Source organism: Hemitrygon akajei, chromosome 1 (assembly GCF_048418815.1).
Source record: "Hemitrygon akajei chromosome 1, sHemAka1.3, whole genome shotgun sequence".
In the NCBI taxonomy this organism is placed as follows: Eukaryota; Metazoa; Chordata; class Chondrichthyes; order Myliobatiformes; family Dasyatidae; genus Hemitrygon; species Hemitrygon akajei.
In genome coordinates, this window is record NC_133124.1 from 4793691 (window position 1) to 4817301 (window position 23611).

Consider the following 23611-nt stretch of genomic DNA (forward strand, 5'->3'; position numbering starts at 1 on the left):
GGGTAACAAGTATTTCATTCTCCTTTTCACAAGTGTACTGGAAATGACATTAAACAATTTTGACCCCCATTCCCCCGCCGCAATCACCACGACTTCATCATTTCCTGTCGGTCGTCTGATGTACAGACAGTTCTGTGACTAGCGTCAAATTATGGACATATAAATGTATATAAGCCATCTTATGTATTTAAATTTACTTATTGTGCTTGGTATTTTCATGTTCTTCATTTTATTGTATTTTTGTGCTGCATCGGTCCTGGAATAACAATTATTTCGAATTCCTTTACACTTGCATACTGGAAATGACATTAAACAATTTTGCATCTTGAATCCAGGGATGTATTTGAGGCCACTTCCGGGCTCCCTGCTCTGGGTCACGTGCGTTAGTGACAGAGACCTCCGCTCTTCCCATTGGTCGAGAGTGCGAGACGACGGGGGCGGGGCTCTGTGACATAAAGGCGATCAGCTGTTTGGATTCGACAACAACAACAACAATAGCTGCGAGGCGAGAGCGGTGGCGCCGGCGCCACGGACAGAGACTCGCTGCCCTCAGCTCCTCTACCTCACCGGCGTCCCAGCGGTTCCTGCCCTTACACCCAGCAGAACAAGGCAGGCAAGTGAGTGAAGTTTCTTCATAAACTCCGGGGGGGAGGGGAAATAGGGGACTGGAGGGGGAATAAGGGGACGGGAGGGGGAGTAGAGGAAGGGAGGGGACGAGAGGGGGAAGGGAGGGGACAGTTGGGGGAAAGGGGACGGTGGGTGGAATAGGGAAGGGAGGGGATGGTAGTGGGACTGGGGGAAGGGAGGGGACGATAGGGGGAGTAGAGGAAGGGAGGGGACGGTAGGGAGAATAGGGAACGGGGAGTAGGGGAAGGGGGGAATAGGGAAGGGAGGGGACGGTAGGGGGAATAAGGGAAGGGGGACAGGAGGGGTGGTGAGGGGACAGTTGGGGAAGGGGGGATGGTAAGGGGACTGGGGGAAGGGGGATGGTGGGGGAATGGGGAAGGGAGGGGGAAGTGGGAGGGTGAAGGAGGAGTGGAGGGGAGTATAGTCGTGGAGAGGGGAAGGAGGAAGGGCAAAGGGGGAGTGAGGAAGGGGGAAGGGGAGGATGAATGTAGGGAGGAGAGGAAGCTGGGGTGAATGGAGGTGGAGGGAAGAAGGGAGGGGAATGGGGAGAGAGGAGGTGTGGGTCTGATGGGAGGACAAGAAGGGTGGGTTGAGGAGGAGCAAAGGGGAGGTTTGTTAGGAGGAATGAGAGGAAGGGAATGGAGGGTTACTTTACCTGTGACTCTGTTGGGGTCGTTTACTGTGTCCAGTGCTCCCGGTGTAACCTCCTGAATGTCAGAGGCCCAGTGTAGATTGGGAGACTGTTTCACCGAGCACCTATGCTCCGTCTGCCAGAACAAGCGGGATCTCCCAGTGGCTGGAATATTCACTAAGATCTTTAACCTCTCACTTCAGCATTCTGAAGTGCCCACCTGCTTAAATTGGTGTCTAAGAAGAATTTGATAACCTGTCTCAGCGACTATTGTCCAGTTGCATTTACGTCAGGGGTTCATATATGTGTGTGTGTGTATGTAGTGGAAAAAAAGAAGTGAGGTTCTGATCATGGGTTCAATGGTGGCAGAGAGGAAGATGCTGTTCTGTAAACGATGAATTCCTGGTGTTTGTGTTTTGTTGTTTCCCTTGGTTTTCCACACTGTAACTTCTTTCCCACACAGATGCACATAGATCTGTCGTGTGGAATTTTGGAATGCCACTGAAGTGAGCCCTGTGCCATTCCCACCTCTCACCTGTGGTGTACCATTGAAGCAGCCAGCCACCTCTGAGCAATGTACCAGCACTTGTCCACGATGTTGTTTGGAGCGATTGACTGTGCTGAAAGTGAGCAACAGGAGCGTGCAATATGTGAAAAGGAAGCTGACGAGTGGATTCTGGTTGATTATATTGGTAAGAAATTTAATTCTCAGCACATAAATATCTGTATGATACTGCCTTATCACTTCCACTGAGATAAGGTCTGGAACTCAATGTAACTGTCTAAGAGAACATGTCTTCTCACGTCATGACCACAAAGTAACATTGCAGCTCTGTACCGCGACAATATACCCCTGGTTCAATCAAACTTGGAATATTGTCTTCAGTTCTGGTCACCTCATTATAGGAAGGATGTGGAAGCTTATACTCAATGAAGATTAGAATAATGGGGAAATTTCATTGAAACCTTCAGAACATTGAAAAGCCTACATAGAGTGGATGTGGAAAGGATGTTTCCTATAGTGGGGAGTCCAGGACCAGCAGCCACAGCCTCAGAATAGAAGGAGCTCCGTTTAGAACAGAGAAGAGAAGGAATTTGTTTAGGCAGAGGATGGAGAGTCGGTGGAATTCATTGCCCTAGATGGCTGTGGAGGCCAAATCATTGGGTATATTTAAAGCAAGGGATGACAGCTTCTTCATTAGTCGAGGCATCAAAGGTTAGATAGCAATAAATACTTTATTGATGCCAAAGGAAATTACAGTGTCAGAGTTGCATTACGAGTACTCAGTTGTACAAATATTAGAAGGGAAGTAAGGAAGAATTTTTTAAAAAATCTGTTACCTCAAACAGACTAACAGGAGGTCGTCATCACTTCCCCAGCTATGGGTTGACTCATTACAGAGCCTTTTGGCGGAGGGTAAAGATGAACTTGTATAGCGCTCTTCGGAGCAGTGCAGTTGTCTTAGTCTGTTACTACAAGTTTTTCTCTGTTCAGCCAAAGTGACATGCGGAGGGTGAGAAACATTGTCCAGAATTGCAAGGTTAAAAGATCGGCACAAAATGATGGGCTGAAGGGTCTGTACTGTGCTGTCTTGATCTATGCTCCAGATTCCGTAACTGCCTCAATGGGGTCTGATTTACAATTTGTCAATTGTACATCCTGACTTACTATGAGACTAGTGACCTAACCACTTTATCATTAATTTCTGATCCAAGGTTCTTTCAGAAGTCAGGAAAGAGACACAAAAATGTTTGCTTTGTAATTGTTTCATTAAGCATTAATAGGACAAGAGAATTGGAAATGGGCAGTAACAGGCATCAAGTAGGAGAAGGGAAAGAAGTTAAGATGGTGGGCCGATGTGGTCAGGTCTTTTTATACCAAAGATTAGAAACATTCAAATATGTAAATAAGAGTTAACCAATCAGATAGCCCCTTTTCGAATCGTGTGATACCAGAGAGCTTTTCTAGAACTTGCAAAGAACTGTCACCCACTAGGGGGCACACTGAACAACTGCATATACGAACAGTGACCACTAGGGGACACACTGAGCAACTGCATATACAAACAGTGACCACTAGGGGACACATTGAGCAACTGCATATACAAACAGTGACCACTAGGGGACACACTGAACAACTGCATATACAAACAGTGACCACTAGGGGACACATTGAACATACATACTGTGACCACTAGGAAATATAATGAACAAGTTACATGTATATAAGTAGTTATATAAAATAAAAGCAGGTAATTAATTGTTAAACTGCAGAGAGTAAACAGCTTAATTCAACATTAATATACCTAATCATTATTATTAATTTTGTGAATACAACTTTAAACTGAAGTGTTGAATTCAAAATAAAATTATCTTTTTCTCACTCTTCCCCCAATTCCCATTTCATTTTTAAAACTTCAATACCTTGCTACTTGCATCACTCATTGATTGTCCAATTCCTGCTTCTAACATCACTTGACTGTTGCTTGCTGCTTTTTAGATGCTTGTACTAATTGCTCTAATGATGAGTCAGCAGACCTAAGAAGGGAACCTTTTCCAAATGCTGCCATTTTTTCCTCTCCGGCCTCTCCTGTTGAGTTGCTTGGCGAATGTAGTGACTCCTGTTTCCTTCAGCTTGACTCCTGCACCTTGGAGGAGAGCTGGTTCATTACACCCCCTCCCTGTTTCACTGCAGGTGGATGCACCCCTGTGCAGGTGGAGACCAGCCCGTTGGAAAATCTGCTAATTGAACACCCAAGCATGTCTGTGTACACGGTGTACAACGTCCAAAGCAATGTGAGGGAGAACAGCGGGACTGCCGAGTACGAGAGTGAAACATTAAGGTAGGGATTAGCTACCAATGCTTTTGATGGATCAAACTACAAATTGAAACTCTTCGAAGATCCTTCCTTTCCTGGGGGTGAGCTCTTTGGAGCTTCTGTTGGTGTTTCTGTAGCTTTGGGTTTTTACAGGATGGGGTTGCGGTTTGGGGCATTCCCAAACCGCCTCCTTTCACAGCCGGGCTTGGGACTGTCCATGGCGGAATTATAAATTGATATTCATATTGGTTTATTAGTGAGAGAGCAAGGGCTATGGTAGTGTAGCAGTTAGTATGACACTATGGGGTGTCAGGGAGAGGTAGTACCTCTGACGGGGAACACGTCGTACTCTTCTGAGTAGTTTGTCTGCATTGGTCCTCACCTGACACTCAGCTCTCACCAGTGGTTCCATGCAACAGCGGCCACACCCCGGGCAACGGCTTTGACTGGCCGGCAAAACCTGGTGAGGGTAGCCGATGGGCCTCAAACCCTCAGTGAGTTAGAGCTTGTCTACCTACGCATGCGAAGACTGAATTCGGCGGACTACGCGGAGGAGACAACCACTTGGTCCAACGAGTAGAAAGGCGGACCCAGCAAAGCGTTGTGGAGCGCAATCGGGGCACAGTGAGACACGTAGGACACTGCTGGCCATCCACTGCATCTCGACTCTGTCTTGCAACTGGATACAGATAGGTCGGGATGGGAGAGTGAGGCTGACGATTTGTGCAACTCTCCCTCACTTTAATCCAAGTCAAGCGCAAGTCACGACTCCAAACCCATTCCGCTAAAAAGCTTCAAGTCCTGTGGCGATGGGCGAGTGGCGAAGCAGCAGGTGTGGATACACTGGAAGCTGTAGGCACAAACCTGCACACAGGCGGCCCAGGGCATTGGGTCGTTCTCCGCAGGAATGAAGCAGCAGTGGAGCTCGGCAGCCCCCTGGGTGTCTGAGCAGTCCTCTTTAGGAATCGCTCCGCTCACCTCCATGGAGGAAGGGGCTAGAAAAGGTGCCTCAAACATAGCCTGCTTCATCTTACCCTGGCCAGCACACCGCGGCTGGCAGGGATCCCACTCAGCGGTCGAACTACAAAGAAGACGAAAGTGAAGGTGCTTAACCTTAGCACGTGGAACGTGCAAACTCTGCTTGACATCACCAAGGCTGTCAGACCAAAAAGAAGAACAGCACTGGTCGCCAAAGAACTAGCCCGCTATAACGTGGACATTGCAGCACTCAGCGAAACACGCCTAGCAGACAACGGCCAGCTTACAGAACGTGGTGGTGGGTACACCTTCTTCTGGAGCGGTCGCAGCAGCACTGAATGACGAGAGGCTGGCGTTGGATTTGCCATCCGATCCCACCTCGCTCGTAAATTTGCCAAGCTTCCAGAGGGCATCAACGATCGCCTGATGATGCTTTGGCTCCCACTTGGCAATAAGAGGAGTGCAACGCTGATCAGCGCATATGCCCCAACGATGACCAACCCAGATGACATCAAAGATAAATTCTATGAAGAACTTGACACCCTCATAGCAGCAGTCCCACAGTTAGAGAAGCTTATTGTCCTCGGGGACTTTAACGCCAGAGTGGGGACAGATTACCAGACCTGGGAAGGGATTCTTGGAAGACATGGTATTGGCAAGTGTAACAGCAATGGCCTGCTGCTCCTGAAGACATGCGCTACGCATGACCTTGTCATCACCAACACCCTATTCCGCCTCCCTACCCGTAACAAGACATCTTGGATGCATCCACGCTCTAGGCACTGGCATCTGATTGACTATGTCATCACCAGAAAGAGGGACTGGCAAGACGTGAGAATGACAAAGGCCATGTGTGGTGCTGACTGCTGGACGGATCATCGACTCATAGTGTCCAAGTTTAAACTTCGCATCCTGCCTGTGAGAAGACCCCAAGGTCAGAAGACTGCAAAGAGGCTCAATGTCTCCAAGCTGAAGAGCAGCATAGTTGCAGAAGAATTTCGTGAAGACCTAGATAGCAGGCTGCTTGACACACCCCAGGGTGACCACACCAGCATTGAAGAGCAGTGGACGGCTTTCAGAGATGCAGTCTACTCTACCGCTCTCGAACACCTCGGACCAGAAATCCGTAGACATCAAGATTGGTTCGAAGAGAACGACGAGGCGATACAGGCACTGTTGTCAGGTAACACCAACTGTTCAGAGCGCACCAGAACGATCCCACATCACAAGCAAAGATAGATGCCTTCGCCAGTCCAAGACGGAAAGTGCAGAAGAAACTCCGTGAGATGCAGGATGTCTGGTTCAGCAATAAGGCCGATGAGATCCAGGGCTACGCAGACAGTCACGACACCAAGCGTTTCTACGATGCTTTGAAGGCTATGTATGGACCTCAGTCCTCTGGCTCCTCCCCCCTCCTCAGTGCAGATGGGACTCAGCTGCTGACAGAGAAAAAGCAGATTTTGGAGAGATGGGCTGAACATTTCCACCGGGTCCTCAACCGCCCTGCCGAAATCAATGATGCCATTGCTCGCCTACCTCAGGTGGAGATCAACCTGGATCTTGACAACCTCCCCACAGAAGAAGAAGTCAGAAAAGCCATCTGGCAACTTTCTTGTAGCAAAGCACCAGGATCAGATGCAATCGCTGCTGAAGTCTACAAAGCAGGAGGCACATTCATGATGCAGAAGCTGACTGAGCTCTTCCAGTCTATGTGGAACGAAGGAAAGGTCCCACAACAGTTGAAAGATGCCAGCATAGTCCGCATCTACAAGAGGAAAGGCAACCGCCAGTCTTGTGACAATCACCGAGGCATCTCCCTCCTGTCCATAGCTGGGAAAATCTTGGCTCGCGTCCTGCTTAATCGCCTTCTCCAACACCTTGAGCAAGGTCTCTTCCCAGAAAGCCAGTGTGGCTTCCGTGCAGAGTGGAACTGTCGACATGATATTTGCTGCACGCCAACTCCAGGAAAAATGTCAAGAGCAGCACAATGACCTCTTTATGACCTTCGCGATCTGACCAAGGCATTTGATACGATCAGCAGAGATGGCTTATGGAAGATAATGGAGAAGTTTGGCTGCCCATTCATCACGATTGTTCGGCAGTTCCACGATGGCATGGTGGTGAAAGTTTTGGATGACGGTGATGAGTCAGAAGCCTTCCCAGTGATGAACGGTGTGAAGCAAGGATGCGTTCTCGCCCCTACACTCTATAGCATGGTCTTCTCTGCTATGCTGAATGATGCCTTCCGCGATTGTCAGGATGGTATACACATCAGATACAGGACTGGCGGTGGGCTATTCAACCTCCGGCGTCTACAGGCTGTTACAAAGGTAAAGGAGACCGTCGTCAGAAACCTCTTATTCGCTGATGATTGCACCCTCAACGCCAGCACAGAGCAGAAGATGCAACGAGAAATGGACTGCTTCTCACGAGCCTGTGACAACTTTGGACTTACAATCAACACCAAAAAGACTGAAGTTATGTACCAGCCCACACCCGGAGGGAGCCCTACCAGGAACCACACATCACAGTAAAGGGGCAGAAGCTACTGGCAGTCGACAGCTTTACTTATCTGGGCAGCACTCTAGCACGAGCGGTGAACATAGATGCAGAGATCAGCAACAGAATTGCCAAAGCCAGTGCTGCCTTTGGGAGACTCCGTGAGAATGTATGGGAGCGGAGAGGACTCAGCCTTACCACCAAGCTGAAGGTCTACCGAGCAGTGGTTCTCACCACCTTCCTCTATGCCAGCGAGACCTGGACTGTCTACAGCAGACACGCTAAACAGCTCAACCACTTCCACTTGAGCTGCCTTCGCAGACTTCTCCACGTACGATGGCAGGACAAAGTCCCAGACACGGAGGTCCTGGAGCGGGCTAACACCCACAGCGTTTACACCCTCCTACAGAAAGCCCAAGCCAGATGGGCTGGCCATGTTGTCAGGATGTCTGACAGTCGACTACCAAAACAGCTGCTGTATGGAAAGCTGAGCCAGGGCAAGCGCTCAGTTGGAGGGCAGAAGAAACGTTTCAAAGACTGCCTCAAAGTGTCCCTCAAAGACCGCAACATCAATCCCAGTAGCTGGGAATCGCTTGCTCAGGACCGCCCAACCTGGTGGAGCAGGACCACTAAAGGAGCGTATGCAGCAGAAATCAGACGCACCGCAGAGGCTCAGAGGAAACGCGCGCGCGCAAGGCTCAAGCTACCTCCACTTCCACTGCAGCACCTACCCTCATGTGTCCCACATGTGGGCGAGCTTTCAGGGTCCGGATTGGCCTCACCAGTCACCTCCAGACCCACAGTCACAAACCCTCCACCTGACAGAAGTTGTGGTCGTCTTTGACGCCAAAGGACGAACAACATGACAGCTTGGGGTATCCCAGACTTCGGAGTTCAATTCCAGCACCATCCGCTATGGAGTTTGTATGTCCTTTCCAGGGAATGCACGGGTTTCCTCCCACAGTCCAAAGATGTACAGGTATGTTAATTGGTCATTGTAAATTGTCCTGTGATTAGACTCGGATTACTCAGGTCTGCGAGAGTGGCATGGCTGGAAAGGCGTACCCTGCACTGTATTGCTAAATAAATATTTGTGGCATGTACATTGAAGCATACTGTGCTGTGCTGTGTCAAACTGTGAGGATTGTGCTGGGCAGCCCACAAGTGTAGCTGAATCTGCCCCACTCTGGTGGCCTTTGATCATCCCTCATCAGTTTGAACACTTCCATGATTGAGATAAGATTAGCTTTATTGATGACGCATACAATGAAACAGAGTGAACCACGTTGTTTCTGTCAACGACCAACGCAGTCCAAGAGTGTAGTGTGGACACTCTGCAAGTGTCACGTTCTACAGTCCTTTAGATATTCACAAAAAATGCAGAAACCTCTTTTGGCATACAAGCTATCTTAGTCATAGTGAGACTGGCATTTGTGGCAAATCCCAAGGTCAATCCCAACTTTATATTGTGAATAGGAATTCATTGAGAGGTGTACACTTTTCACTGAGCAAACAGGACCATCCTTCAGAGATAGATTAGTATTGGTTTATTATTGTCACATGTACCAAGATACAGTGAAAAACTTGTGCACTGTTCATACAAATCAGATCATTACACAGTTCAGTGAGGTAAAACAGGATGAAATAATAACAGATTACAGAATAAAGTGTTACAGAGAAAGTGCAGTGTAGGTAATCCCTTTGCACCTCAGGTTTTTGTATTTTCTTGCCATTTAGAAAATAGCCCTTTAATTTCTCCTACCAAACTGCACGACTATACACTTCCTAACACTGTATTCCATCTGCCACTCTTTGCCCAATCTCCTAATCTGTCCTTCTGTAGCCCATCTATTTTCTCAAAATTACCTGCCCCTCCACTCATCTTCGCATCATCTTTGCAACAAAGCCATCAATTCCATTATCCATATCATTGACATGTGAAGTAAAAAGAAGTGGTCCCAACACAGATCCCTGTGGAACACCACTAGTCATCGGCAGCCAACCAGAAAAGGCACCCTTTATTCCCACCCTTTGCCTCCTGCCAATCAGCCACTGCTTTATCCATGCTAGAATCTTCCTTGTAATATCATGGGCTCGGAGCTGAAGGGTCTTGGCTCGAAACGCTTACTGTACTTTTTTCCATAGATGCCTCCTGGCCTTCTGAGACCCCCTAGCATTTTGTGCGTGTGGCTTGTAGCTTGTTAAGCAGCCTCATGTGTGACATCTTGTCAAAAGCCTCCTGAAAATCCAAGTACGCAACATCAACTGATTCTCCTTTGTCTATCCTGCTTGTTATTCCTCAAAGAATTCCACCAGATTTGTCAGGCAAGATTTTCCCATTCTGACTATGACCTGTTTTATCAAGTGCCTCCAAGTACCCCAAAACCACACCCTTAACTATCAACTCCAACATCTTCCCAACCACTAAGGTCAAACTAACTGGACCATAATTTCCTTTCTTCTGCCTCTCTCCAGTCATGAACAGTGGAATGACATTTGCAATTTTCCAGTCTTCTGAAGCTATTCCAGAATCTAGTAATTCTTGAAAAGTCATTACTAATGCCTCCACAATCTTTTCAACCACCTCTTTCAAAACTCTGGGGTGTGCACCATCTGGACTAGGTGACTTATCTACCTTCAGACCTTTCAGTTTCCCAAGAACCTTCTCTCTACTAATGGTAACTTCACACACTTCATGACCTCTGACACCTGGATCTTCCACCATACTGCTAGTGTCTTCCATCATGAAGGCTGGTGCAAATTACTTTTCAGTTCATCTGCTGTTTCCTTGTCCCCCATTACGCCTCTCTTTGCATACCCGAAGAAACTTTCTGTATCTTTTTTATTATCATTGGCTATCTTTTATATACATATTTACATTATTGACTTTTGTAGTTGCCATCTGTTGGCATTGAAAAGGGTCCCAATCCTCTAATTTCCCTCTTAATTTTTGCTCTATTATATGCCCTCTCTTTGGCTTTTATGTTGGCTTTGATTTCTCTTGTTAGCCATGGTTGCATCATCTTTCCTTTAGAATACTTCTTCCTCTTTGGGATGTATATATCTGTGCTTTCCAAATTGCTTCCAGAAATTCCAGCCATTGCTGCTCTGCTGTCATCCCTGCCAGTGTTCTTTTCCAATCAATTCTGGCCAACTCCTCCCTCTTGCCTCTGTAATTCCCTTTACTCCACTGTAATACTGATACATCTGACTTTTAACTTATCAAATTTCAGGGTGAATTTGATCATATTATGATCACCTGCCTCAAGGGTTCTTTTACCTTAAGCTCTCTAATCAATTCCGGTTCATTGCATAGCACCCAATCCAGAATAGCTGGGTTCAACTCCGAGCTGCTCTTAAAAATCCATCTCATAGGCATTCTAGAAATTCCTCCTCTTGGAGTCCCACACCAACCTATTTTTCCCAAATCTAACCCCATGACTATTGTATTATTGTCCTCTTGGCATGCATTTTCTATCCAATTTTCTAGACCCTATGTCACCTCTTTCTAATGATTTAATTTCATTTTTTAACAACAGAGCCATGTCACCCCCTCTGCCTTCCAGCCTGTCCTTTTCGATTGCAATGTGTATCCTTGAACATTAAGCTCCCAGCTATAATCTTCTTTCAGCCATGATTCAGTGATGCCTCCAACATCATACATGCTGATCTGCAACCATGCTACAAGTTCGTATTGTCTGCAAATATTGCAACAGTCATCAGTTCCATCATCCATATCATTGACGTGTAAAGTAAAAAGAAGCGGTCCTAGCACAGACCCCTGTGGAACACCACTAGTCACTGGCAGCCAACCAGAAAAGGCCCCTTTATTCCCTTTCAAGTATAACATCTTCAACCCTGTATCCACCCTTTTCGATTTTGTCTGCCTTTTGTGTTGCAACTCATCCTGTTGACTGTAATCATCAGCCTCTTCTTGCTAGGAGTCACACTTCACATTGCCTCTATTTGTAACTCAGCTACCTCATCTTCTGCACTATCACTCCAGTTCCCATCCTCTGCCAAATTAGTTTAAACCCCCCCCCCGAACAACTCTAGCCAACCTTACAAATGCATTGCTTTTAAAGTACATATTTTTGTAATTCATAGCACAATAATGTAGTTAGTTCAAAGTAAAAATTGTTATCAGAGTACCATACATGTCACCACATACAAACCTGAGATTCTTTTTCTGCTAGCTGACATACTTGGCAAATATATAAAACTGTAAATGTCAGGAGCTGGAAACTGTAAACAAACTGTGCAAATGCAGGTATAAATAAATAGCAATAAATGACGAGTGAAATCAAAATATAGCAAGTGTCCTTAAAATGAGTGTGGCTGCCCCCTCTAGTTCAAGAGCCTGATGTTTGTGGAGTAACTGTTCTGTTATTACAGTGCCGCGATCACCAGTCAGGTTCAACACGCACCGTTCTCTGTAAGGAGATTTGTATATTCTCCCTGTGACTGCGTGGGCTTTCTCCAGCTGCCCTGTCTCCCCCCTCTCATTCCTCCCCCAACTATGACCACCGAATGAATATTTCAGACAATTTACTTTTCTTCACAACACTGTCTCATTAAAATTCAAAAATAAACAGCTTATGTAGGATTCTGAAATAATGAAAATGAATGTGGGGAAAAATCAGCAGGAAAGACAGTTCTGGTGGAAAGAGAAACCATTAACATGGAATAAACACGAGAGATTCTGCAGAGGATGGAAACGAAGAGCAACACACACAAAATGCTGGAGGAACTCAGCAGGCCAGGCTAGTGTCCATGATGGAGCTGGCAGAGTTTGCAACCTTTAGCAGCTTTTTTCCGATCCTGTGCTTTGCCCCTCCGTACCAGACTGGGCAAGCAGGGAGGTGATGGGTGGTAAAGGGCTGAAAACGAGGAATCTGATAGTAGAGGAATGTGGACACACCAGGGGGGAGGGGGTGTGGGGTGAAGATAAGAGAAGGGCTGAGAGAGAAGCCAGAATAGGGAAAGTAAAAAGAGGAGATAGAAATTAGAGAAATCAATGTTCATGCCATCAGGTTGGAGGCTACCCTGATGGAATATGAGGTGCTCTTCCTCCTGAGTGTTGCCTCATCATGGTAGAAGAGGAGCATGGGAATGGGATTGGAATTAAAATGGCTGCTGGGATATCCTGCCTGTTGTGGATAGACCAAAGGTGCTCAACACAGTGGATATCATTAGTAATTGCGTTTTTTTTTCTCACACTCTCATTCTAGAGGGAATACCGCTAATCTAGGTCACCATATTCACTTCTACGCGGCTACAACAGCCACCCAAACAGATTCTGTGGTACAAGCCAGTCAGCTCCGCCACGTTCAACGCGGAAAAGAGCACGATGCAAGGCACCTCGTCAACCGCAACAGCATTCGCCGCCAGAACCTTACCAGGGAGTGTCTTTCTCGACAGGTTAAACACACCTCCCATGTTTTACAGCAGCCTTGCCAGCGCCAGTATAACTATTAACTGTCAGTGCTATTTTTCGTGTTTTTTCTAAGCAACGTTATTGATGTAAATCTAGAGTTTATCGGTAGCCTTTTTGTAGTGCTCCATATTTTACAAAATTGGGTATTATTAATCACATTGAATCAGTCTTTTTGGGTTTTTAATCTCTTTTCTCGGTGCTCTGTTAAACTTTGTATCACCAAATGCCTTTTCCTTATTGGTAGGATCTTTACTCTTGAAATCTGATGAGCTCCTTGGACTCTTTTCTAATGGATAGGGTATGCCACGCTCAGGCTGAGGAGCAGCACCTCATATTCCACCTGGGTAGCCTCCAACCTGATGGCATAAATATCAATTTCTCCTTCTGGTTAAAAAAAAATTGCCTTTCCCCCCTCCCCTTTTCTTCTATTCTCCCCTTTGGCCTCTTGCCTCTTTTCACCTGCCTATCACCTCTCCATGGATCCCCACCTCCTTCCATTTCTCTTATAAAAATAGGAGAAAGAATCTCCTAATCAGATTCCTTTCTCTCCAGCCCTCTGCACACCTTTTATTCTCTCATCTTCCCTCTTCTTCTCCAGTCCCATAGAAGGATCTCAGCCTGAAAGGTTGACTGTTCGTTCAATATCCATAGATGCTGCCTGACCTGCCGAGTTTTTCCAACATTTTATATGTGTTGCTCTGGATTTCTTATCTCACCTGTCAGCTTGTACTCCTTCCTCTCTTCCCACTACCTTATTCTGGCTTCTTCCCTCTTCCTTTCCAGTCCTGATGAAGGATTTTGGCCTGAAACATGGACTGTTTATTCCTCTCCATAGATGCTGCCTGACCTGCTGAGTTGTATGTGTTGCTCTGGATTTCCAGCAGCTACAGAATCTTTATGGTTTAGGGTTTGCTTGTCCAAATTTCTCTTTTTCATATGACTATCCATGTAATCTGCATGTGTTTTCCGAATGAAGTGGACGCGTGAGGAAAATGCAGCAGTATTACAACACAATCATTCACAGGTATTGCCTGGGAGACGAGAGGCCTCTTTTGGTTGTGATTTGCTTGTGAGGAGAATTTCAACTTTATTTTGTAATATGCCAATTCTCAGGGACAATACAATGTATAATTTTTCTGAATATCTGTAATGTGACAACAAAGAAGCCTGTGTACATGTATATTTCACCTTTTTAAAATCAACAGTTTTAGATTGGAGGTGTTCAGATTGTTTTGGATTGTGATGGTGGTTGTCTGTTGTATCTGACGATGACAGGGAGCCTGTGCAGGAGAGTTTTTAAAGTGGAAAAGACGTTGCATTGAGGCAGCTCCTCACTCTCAACCTCCAGTAGTCATCACCAACTGTGGTCTTCAGTGGTTCCAGTGGATGACCATGACTCCTCTGTGCCTTGTCATGTCCTTCACTCTCCACGAGGAAATACCTTCCTGACCATTGGATCTCTCTGTAGATCTCATCCATCTAGTCTGCTGAAGCTGACATCACATGCTAGGACAAGCATGTCCCTATCTCACTGAGGTATGAGGTCCGCTGGTTGCTATCACCTGTTGAAGAGATGTACCAGGGTGTGGCTGCTGTCACATGCAAACTGCTACTTGGAGCCGCAGGTGAGAGCTGAGAGTCTGGTGGGACCCAAAGTGAGTGAGCTGCCCCAGAATGGACACAACAAGCCCATCACTAGAGGTGCTACTCCTCCCTGGACACACCACTCTTGCTATGTTTGCTACAGGCTAATTGTACCTATTCCAAGTTTGGAGATACTTGCATGCCTTCTCTCTGTTTAGCAATCCAAACATTTCCAAATATGTTCTGTTTCATGATTATCCATTTCCTTCTTTCTAAACGTGTTATGCACTGAGTGGCCACTCGATTAGGTACAGGAATGGAAGCTGGTGTGGTTTTCTGCTGCTGCAGTGATCCACTTGAAGGCTGTGCATTTTGAGATGCTCTTCTGCACACCACTGTAGTAACATGGGGTTAATTGTTGCCTTCCTGTCAACTTGAACCAGTCTGGCCATTCTCTGACCTCTCTCATTAACAAGGTGATTTTGTCCACTGCCACTCACTAGGTGTTTTTTTTTCATTGTTCCTCACAACATTCTCTGTAAATTCCACGGACTGTGGTGGAGGCCAAGTCCGTGGGTACATTTAAAGCAGAAGTTGATAGTTTCTTGATCGGTCAGGGCACCAAAGGATATAGCGAGAAGACTGGTGTATGGGGTTGAGTGGGATCTGGGATCAGCCATGACTGAATGGTGGAGCAGACTTGATGGGCTGAATGGCTCCTATGTATTATGGTTTTATGTTGTTTGTGAAAATTCCAGGAGATCAGCAGTTTCTGAAATGCTTAAACCACCCTGTCAGGCACCAATAATCATTCCACGGTCAAAGTCACTTAGGGCACATTTCTTCCCCATTCTGATGTTTGTTCTGAACATCAGCTGAACCTCTTGACCATGTCTGCATGCTTTTCTGCATTGCGTTGCTGCCACATGATTGGCTGCTTAGATATTTGCATTAATGAGCTGGTGTACCTAATAGAGTGGCCATGGAGTGTGGGATATTTTTGAGGTTATACTCGACACTGCGCATTGTACATGAAGGATTATTTTGTTCTTGTTATGTTAACTGTGATGTTTATTGTAGAATAGTTACATATTGTAGATATGTCTAGATACACTCTAGACATAAAATGGTTTTATTTTTATCCCGTTTTCTGAAAGGGTGTACCTGTGAAATTTCATGGGGAAGCACGTTTGTTGAGCTTTGTGATCATTCTTGCAACAGCATTTTCCCAGCTTACTTTTATTTTGAAGTTAGTTTTAATTGCTGCACGTAATGAAAACTAACAAGACTGAAATATTTCATCCTTCCTTCTCCTTAAACCCATTGACCCTCTTGAGGCATAGGCCGCTAAAAGCAGCTCGCCAGAGTCCTCTGCCCTGGGCCTTGTGGCTTCTGCTTTCTCCATAGGTCATAGGTCGTCAGGGCAACGATTCTACCCCTCCCCCCCAGGAGTGAGGCCTTGGAGCTTCTGTCGGCATTTCTGTAGCTGAGTTTTTACGAGATGGGATTGCCAGCCCCATGTCTGACCCTCCTCCTTTCACAGCCGGATTTGGGTCCATCCATGGGGGAGTTATTCTATACTTCGTATTGTTCTTATCCGACAAGGTTCTACTTTATGGAAGCATCTTAAGAAATAAATCAGAAAATAAGCGGTTACACAAATTTTCAGATTTTTGCATCTAGTTTGTACAGTCTGGTTAGTCACAGTGAAAGTTGTGGAATTTTCAATGAACTTGTGGAACCGTGACTCAGGACCTCTTTTTTAAATTTACAAATACTTTGTCATGTATCTCTGGTTTACTAACAAAGGACAATCTCTAGAGTGGAGATCCCAACTCTCTTTATACCATGAACCAATGTCGTTAAGCAAGGGGCCTGTGGACTCCAACTTGGGAGCCTCTTCTCTAGAACATCTCTCAAAGGTCTAATTAACGCTTTGGTTGTCTTGGAAACTACAAGTTGGTAACCAAGTCCATCACAGAAAATGTTTTGTAAAACTGCATAAAACTGAAGCAAAGCTAATTATATTTTCTTTATATGATGATTTTGTTAGCTATTTATCACCGACAACATTGTGGTGAAATCTAATCGAATTGTGGTTCTTTCTGCAGAGATTGCACAAGTTTTCAGTTGTATGGATAATTGATGGTGAGTGAGTGTGATTGGGTATTAACATGTATCCTAAGCAACACACACACAATGCTAGAGGAACTCAGCAGGCCAGATGGCATCTATGAAAACAAATAAACAAACATGAACATTGACTCCTTCAACCTCTCCCCTACCCCCATCCCTCTTCTTCATTTCCCACTCTAGCCTCTTACCTCTTCTCCTCACCTGCCTATCACCTCTCTCCGGTGTCCCTCCTCTTTCCCTTTCTCCCATGGTTCACTCTCCTATCAGATTCCTTCCTCTCCAGTCCTTTAACTATCACCTTCTGGCTTGTCCTCCTTCCATGGCCCCCTCCCCCACCTTCTTATTCTGGTGTCTTCCCCCTTCCTTTCCCGTCCTGGTGAAGGGTCTCGGCCTGAAATATCGACTGTTTACTCCTCTCCATTGATGCTGCCCAACCTGCTGAGTTCCTCCAGCATTTTGTGTGTGTTGCTCTGAATTTCCAGCATCTTCAGAATCTCGTGTTGATGTCTTCAAACCAAATGGCTGTTGATATTTTGATGTTGTCCTGAAGCATTACACTTGACTGATTTATTGTGTTTTTGTAAAGCAGGGGTCCATGGCATAAAAAAAGGTTGGGAACCCCTGCTGTAAAGAGCCCTTTGTATTTTGTGGGATGGGAAGTAGATCTGTCATTGAAGATGACCATCAAAAGACTGAAGATTATGAATAAAGCTGGTACATATTACAGGAGAAGTGTAAATGTTACAAATACATAGAATATGTTACAAGTGGGGTAGCACAGTAGCATAATGCTATTACAGCATCAGCGATCCAGGTTCAAGACCCACCTCTGTCCATAAGGAGTTTGTACACTCTCCCTGTGACCGCATGGGGTTCCTCCGGATGCTCCGGATCCCTCCCACATTCCAAAGACGTACCATTTAGTAGGTTAATTGGTCACATGGGTATAATTGGGCAGCAAGGGCTTGTTACCATACTGTGTCTCTAAATAAAATAAATACATTTAAAGATACTAAGCTGTGGCTTAAATTCCTGAATAGTGGGATTCAGGTTTTGTAAATTATGTGCCTTCCAGTATGTGAATTCATCATTTACTGTAGCATATGAAGAATTTGTGGATATGAAAGAGACAGGTGATGTAAATATAAGCAATCTAACTATGCACAAAGACTTTGTGGAGTTGCTCTGTACAGTTTTATGGTCAATTATGACAGGTAACTGCAAAAATCAAAGATTGTGGTTGTTTAAACTCACTTTATGCTCACTCAGTTGACTGATAGCATCTATTTTACAGAATAAATCCAGCACTTTGCCAAATCAGTCTTACAGTAGACTCTGTGATTTAATTTTATTTACTAATTTAGGATCAACCAATTTCTCAGTAAATATGAAAGGTTAGCCAGTACAGTGTCTCTATGTAAGATTGTTCTTTCAGAAACTGTTTCAATACTTTTATATACTTTAATGTGTACGGAATGGTTTTTGTTTCATGTTACAATTTTTGCTTATTAATTTCTTGTACTCACTGTGGATATGTTTCAGTTGTCATTAAATGCAATAATGAAAGTTCAAGTTTATTGTCATCTTACTGTACATTTATACAACCAAAGGAAACAACGTTCCTCCAGGTCATGGTGCGTTCACAAAACATAGATCACACACATCACAAAAAAACAAAATGTTACCAAAAGTTAATAAAATATAATTCAAATTGCATGTGGTGCAGCACAGGTAAACAGTAAACAACCGCCTGTTTTAGTTACAAGACCTCGGTGGTAACAGGGTCTCCTGTCAATAGTCTCACAGCCTGAGGGAAGAAACTACTACAGAGTCTGTCAGTCCTGGTCCCAATGCTCCTGTACCTCCTCCCTCAAGGTAGTGGGTCTGGGAGATTGTGGGATGGGTGGTAGGGATCCACAACAAAGCTTCAAGCCATTTGTCTGTCAGTCCTGGTCCCGATGCTCCTGTACCTCCTCCCTCGAGGTAGTGGGTCTGGGAGATTGTGGAATGGGTGGTAGGGATCCACAACAAAGCCTCAAGCCATTTGTCTGCAAAGGTCCCAGTAAATGTCATAAATAGTGTGGGGGGAGACTCCGGTGATGCTCCCCACATTTTTTACTATTATCTGTACCAGCATTTCCCAAAGTTTTGTTAGCCCATCACACCCCTAAAGCTCTTGCATACTTGCCAATGCCCATCTTAGGCAAAGTATACTTTTTAGAGCCCCCATTGTGTAAAAACATATCTACCTTATGCTAACATGAGAAAAATGATTCTTTAAATTTTTATTTGTCTTTAAACCTAGCTTACACAGTACCTAGTTGTACAATGTGATCCTTGAGCTTGATGGTTTTTAGCAAGAGTTGAAATAACTGGTTCAAGTTGTGACAGCAAAAACCACGCATAACAATGTCTAAGTGGATATCGTGAGTATGCGGTTCACCGCACTGAAGCCTCTTCCAACAAGGTAGGAGGATGGAAGTGCAATGAAGAGCAGTTTAGCTCTTCTCTGAAGACCAGGAAACTTTGTATGACAGTGTAGCCACATATCCACACAAGCCAACATTTTTGAAAAGCATTTTTGCTTCCTTATCATTCTTAATTTTGATAATTTCTTCTTGCAAGCTCTCTTCCTGATCTTCCACCTTGCAAAGAAATTGGTTAATTACCCAGTCTGGAATTTGCAGATTGTTCAATTCCTTGAATCGATTCTGAAAATCCTTCAGTGACTGCAGGTGTAAGCAGTACTTTTGCAAATCACTGATGTGAAAGAATGCAGGGAAACTGAGAACTTCCTTCTCCCACTGTTTTGTTTATGTATTTCCAACTTTTCAATAAAAGTGGACACTGCACTTTTTGCCTGGATTAAATTGAAATTGTCACCCTGCAGTTTCATATTTAGAGTGTTCATTTTGTCGTGCAGATCGGTGAGGTATGCAGCATCTCCACGTTGTTCAATCTTGTTTCCCAAGCTCTTGTCGACTTTTGAGCAAGGAAGTGTTAAAGATCAATGAAAGGTTTTAAGCAGCAGCATTTTGACAACCAGCACACTTCAGTGGGAAGAAACAAGTGTTCAAACTCTTCATTATTGTCTTGGTGTAACTGGTGAAATATTTTGCTGTTTAATGGATGAGCTCTAATTTTGTTGATATTACAAGAGCCATACTTTAAAATAGTTGCTGGGTGAAGTTTTGTGTTGAAGTTCACAGTGTATTACAGACAGACTTGGATTTTTTTCATAAATGCCAATAAACCAGCATGGCATCCTATCATATATGGTGCACAAGAAATCATGTTCCTAATCAGAATGCTTGTATCCTTAATATACATTTTCAGTTTGTCATAGATTGATTCTCCATTGATATTTGTTTTTAACATTTTACAAAAGAGAATCTCTTCATAAACTTTGCCATTTTTGATGAATTGTACATATGCCATTAGCAATGCCTCCTTGTCTCACACGGTTGACTCATCCAGTTGTTTCCCACATTTTGTAGCTCTGTGTATAGTTGATGCTCAATATCTTCACTCATTTCCTCAGTAGGATGAGCTACAGAATTATTACGCAGAGGAATTGATTTTAAAATACTGGTATCCATTTTGAGAACTGTGGTGACCACTTCTGATACAACAGGTATTATTAATCTTTCACCATTATGAGATTCTTCACACTTTGCTATCATTTTGTAAATGTCATAAGAAGCAATGAGACCACTATCAAGGTCATTTTTAGCTTTCTTAGCAAATGACTTGAGTGTGCAATGCTTTTCAAATGCTTCTTTTATCTTCTGCAACTGAGAAATACCGCAGTAGCCTTTTGAGGGTGTTTTTACAGAAGTTGATGGTTCCATGGCTTCATTAGACAGTACAGTATTAACAGTAAGATACATGGGACGTCACAGATCTGACGGGAACGGATAAAACCACACTCCCGGTGTGTGACATTGTACGTGGGTAGTTTGTTTCTTTGCAGCATTAGAATCCAAGGCTTCACCGCCTTCAGACTTCGAAATCGCACTGTACTGTACGTATTTATCCATCATTAACAGGGCTAAATTTTTAAAAAATCACAAACCGGGAACGCCTATCGGATGTTGACACGGATGAAGCAGGGGTAGTGTCACGCAAAGGAACTGCGAGGAGAAGATAGCAGGGATCCAGATTGGAATCTGAATGTTAATCGGGATAGAGTGGTGTTGGGCAAGCTAACTTTATACTATTCCAGTTAACTCGATTGACCAATCACCTAAGGCCTCATAATCTCCAGAGATGATTCTTGACCGCACATAGGAAGCCGAGGTCGCTCTGAAGATCTCGAGGAATCCTCGGGGTCGACAGTTCACAGTTTGGTTCCGGCCGGCGCTGTGTTGTTGCACGACCTGTTTTCAGTAGATCTGTGGAGAAAGGTGAGAGAGTGTACTTGACTTACCAGCTGTTAAATTGCAGGAACTCGTTCCATGCCACGAGTGGAGGGGAACTGTTGGGCACCCTGGTTGCTAATTTATTCATCCCCAATAGTGTCAGTTTGGTTGGTAAGGTCGGGTGAGATTACCGAGTCTCAGATGTATTATGGCGAGTGTTCACTCACCGCAGAGTGTGGTTCTTCCTCTGTTCCAGTGCCTCATTCTTTTTGGGAAGAGCCTCAAGTTAGGATGCCGCTTACCGCCCCCTCCTGACGCCTTCTATTCCCCTAATGCCCCCTTAGGACACGTAACCGCCCACCCCCGTTGGGAATCACTGATCTATGTGGGCCTGCAGTCCACTGCAGACAGACGGGACGCTCTCGATGGTGCTCCTGTAGGAAGTTGTTAGAATGGGGGTGTGGAGACCTGCACACCTCAGTCTCCTCACAAAGTGTAGATGCTGCTGTGCCTTCTTCCCCGACGTGGTGTTGTGGATCCAGATTAGATAGTCCGTTAGGTGCATGTACTAATGGACAGGTGGTTGAAGGTTTGATAAAGACATACTGAAGGACTCCCCTGAAGTACTGTACTAACTTCAGGCGCCAGTGTACTAGCACACCAGCAGTAAAAAAAAACTAAGTGGTGGAAGAATTTGGCAGGTGGAGGAAAGGGTGAGTCAATTTTTTAGATCTAGACCTTGCATCAGGGTCAAGTTCAAATGTATAGTTTCATCTTCCAGTAGCTGCAGTCTCCAGTGTTTCAGTATGTCAGTACTCTCGATTGGAGCTCATGATATTGACCCAGAGGATAGAACCCAGAACCCTGTTGGTCCATGATGTTGTGCTGACCTACGCCCAGATCAATCTAACCCCTCCTTCATAACCCTCTTTTTCTATCATCTACATGCCTGTCTCACCAGCTCTCCTGGCAGAGTATTCCATGCACCAACCTCTCTGGAATATATTTACCTCTGACTTCCCCTTGCACTTTCCTCCAGTCACCTTAAAATGATGCCCCTTGCTATTAGTCAATTCCATCCTGCCTGTTCACCCAATCTATGCCTCTTTATCAACTTGTATACCTCGATCAAGTCATCTCTTATGCTCCTTTTTTCCAAAGAGAAAAGTCCTAGCTTGCTCAACCTTTCTTCATAAGACATGCTCTCTAATCCGGGCAGCATCCTGGTAAACTTCCTGTATACCCTCTCTAAAGCTTCTGCATCCTACCCATAATGACACAACCAGAACTGAACGCAATACTCCAAATGTGATCTAACCAGAGTTTTATAAAGCTGTAACATTACCTCACAGCTCTTGAACTCAGTCCCCTGAGTAGAGAAGGCCAACACACCAAACCATCCTATCAACGAGCAGCAATGTTGAATTTCTTTGGAAGTCAAGAATGAGGCACAAACTTGGTGGTTATGCCTGTTTTACTAGGTGTTGCAAGAAGAAGGGACAGACAAAGAAAAAGAAGACGAGATAAAACATTCCATTCATTATATGTAACCTGTGAAACAGCCAGACCTGCTGCAGAACAAGCTTGTTGAAAATACATAATTACTAAACATTTTCCTGAAAATTATATGTATAACAGCGATTATAGAAGGTGATTGAAATTTGATGTTTTTCTTTGTTCGGGTTCCATGGTGTTTCTTTGTTTCATGGCTGTCTGTGGGAGGACAAATCTCAGGGTTGTAGACTGTACACATACTCTGATAATAAATGTACTTTGAATCTTTGACTATAAGCAAGCATAGTAGGGTTAAACTGAAAGGAAAATAACTATTCTACACCCTAAGCAAACATGATAAAATGACTAAGTACAGGGTTTTGAGAGTGGAGTATCTACAAAGCCATAGTTGGCAGCTTATCCACAGCCTGTCAAATGTTCCGAATGGCGTGCATCTCAAATAGCCTCTGACACCGAGTCCAGCTCCTGGCATTCACGTATTGGTTCAGCTACTAAGCCTGGTGCAATCATTTCCACTGACAGGAGAAGGGGCAAAGACAGGTTACTGGCACCTTAAAACCAGTCTCTTCAGGCAGATGGGACTCGTCAGCCATGGTTGGCAGCTCATCTAGGAGAAGGAAACCTCTGATCTCAAACCGCTGCACTGCCTTGGGTCAGCTTCAGGAGTAGCCGTCTAGGGAAAAATCCCGAGTTGGAGTCCCTAAGGCAGTCCTATGTTGAGTTCAACACTGACTGGCAACTTCTGCAATGCTGCTGGTGCCAAACTGTATCGGTCTCTGCCGTTTCTTTGGGTTCATCAGGTGTATGGAGACAGGGAGCCTGCTGCAGGAAGAACAGGTCGTTCCCCATATCATACTGAGCCATAGAGAAATGCAACACAGAAACAGACCCTTTGGTATATCTAGTCCAAACCATTTAACCTTCCTACTCTATACGATTGGTTAGATGTGACCTATCATGCACAAACCCATGCTGACAATCATAAATCAGTCCATGTCTATCCAAATACTCATATGTCCGGTCC

At 44.9% G+C, this 23611-nt stretch overlaps 1 protein-coding gene across 3 annotated transcripts; it reads left to right on the plus strand.

Moving 5' to 3' along the window:
* Positions 1-447: 447 nt before the first annotated feature.
* Positions 448-18283, plus strand: tp53inp1 (tumor protein p53 inducible nuclear protein 1). Of its 3 annotated transcripts, none has more exons than XM_073024136.1 (4): positions 448-613; positions 1722-1950; positions 3759-4101; positions 12786-18283. In XM_073024136.1, exons 2-4 carry the CDS (start codon positions 1833-1835, stop codon positions 13030-13032), a joined length of 708 nt encoding a protein of 235 aa, XP_072880237.1. In that variant the 5' UTR covers positions 448-613; positions 1722-1832; the 3' UTR covers positions 13033-18283. The 3 variants fall into 3 exon arrangements, with proteins under 3 accessions (XP_072880237.1, XP_072880153.1, XP_072880322.1); XM_073024052.1 differs by having other exon boundaries at positions 449-617; XM_073024221.1 differs by having other exon boundaries at positions 449-617; positions 3954-4101.
* The last annotated feature ends 5328 nt before the right edge of the window (positions 18284-23611 follow it).

Excerpts from the sequence above, each read along its gene's own strand:
- tp53inp1 (XM_073024136.1), top strand. The coding sequence starts at position 1,833 with ATGTACCAGCACTTGTCCACGATGTTGTTTGGAGCGATTGACTGTGCT. Across the intron at positions 1,951-3,758 it reads GATTCTGGTTGATTATATTG|ATGCTTGTACTAATTGCTCT; the intron begins GTAAGAAATTTA and ends GCTGCTTTTTAG. Across the intron at positions 4,102-12,785 it reads TACGAGAGTGAAACATTAAG|AGGGAATACCGCTAATCTAG; the intron begins GTAGGGATTAGC and ends CTCTCATTCTAG.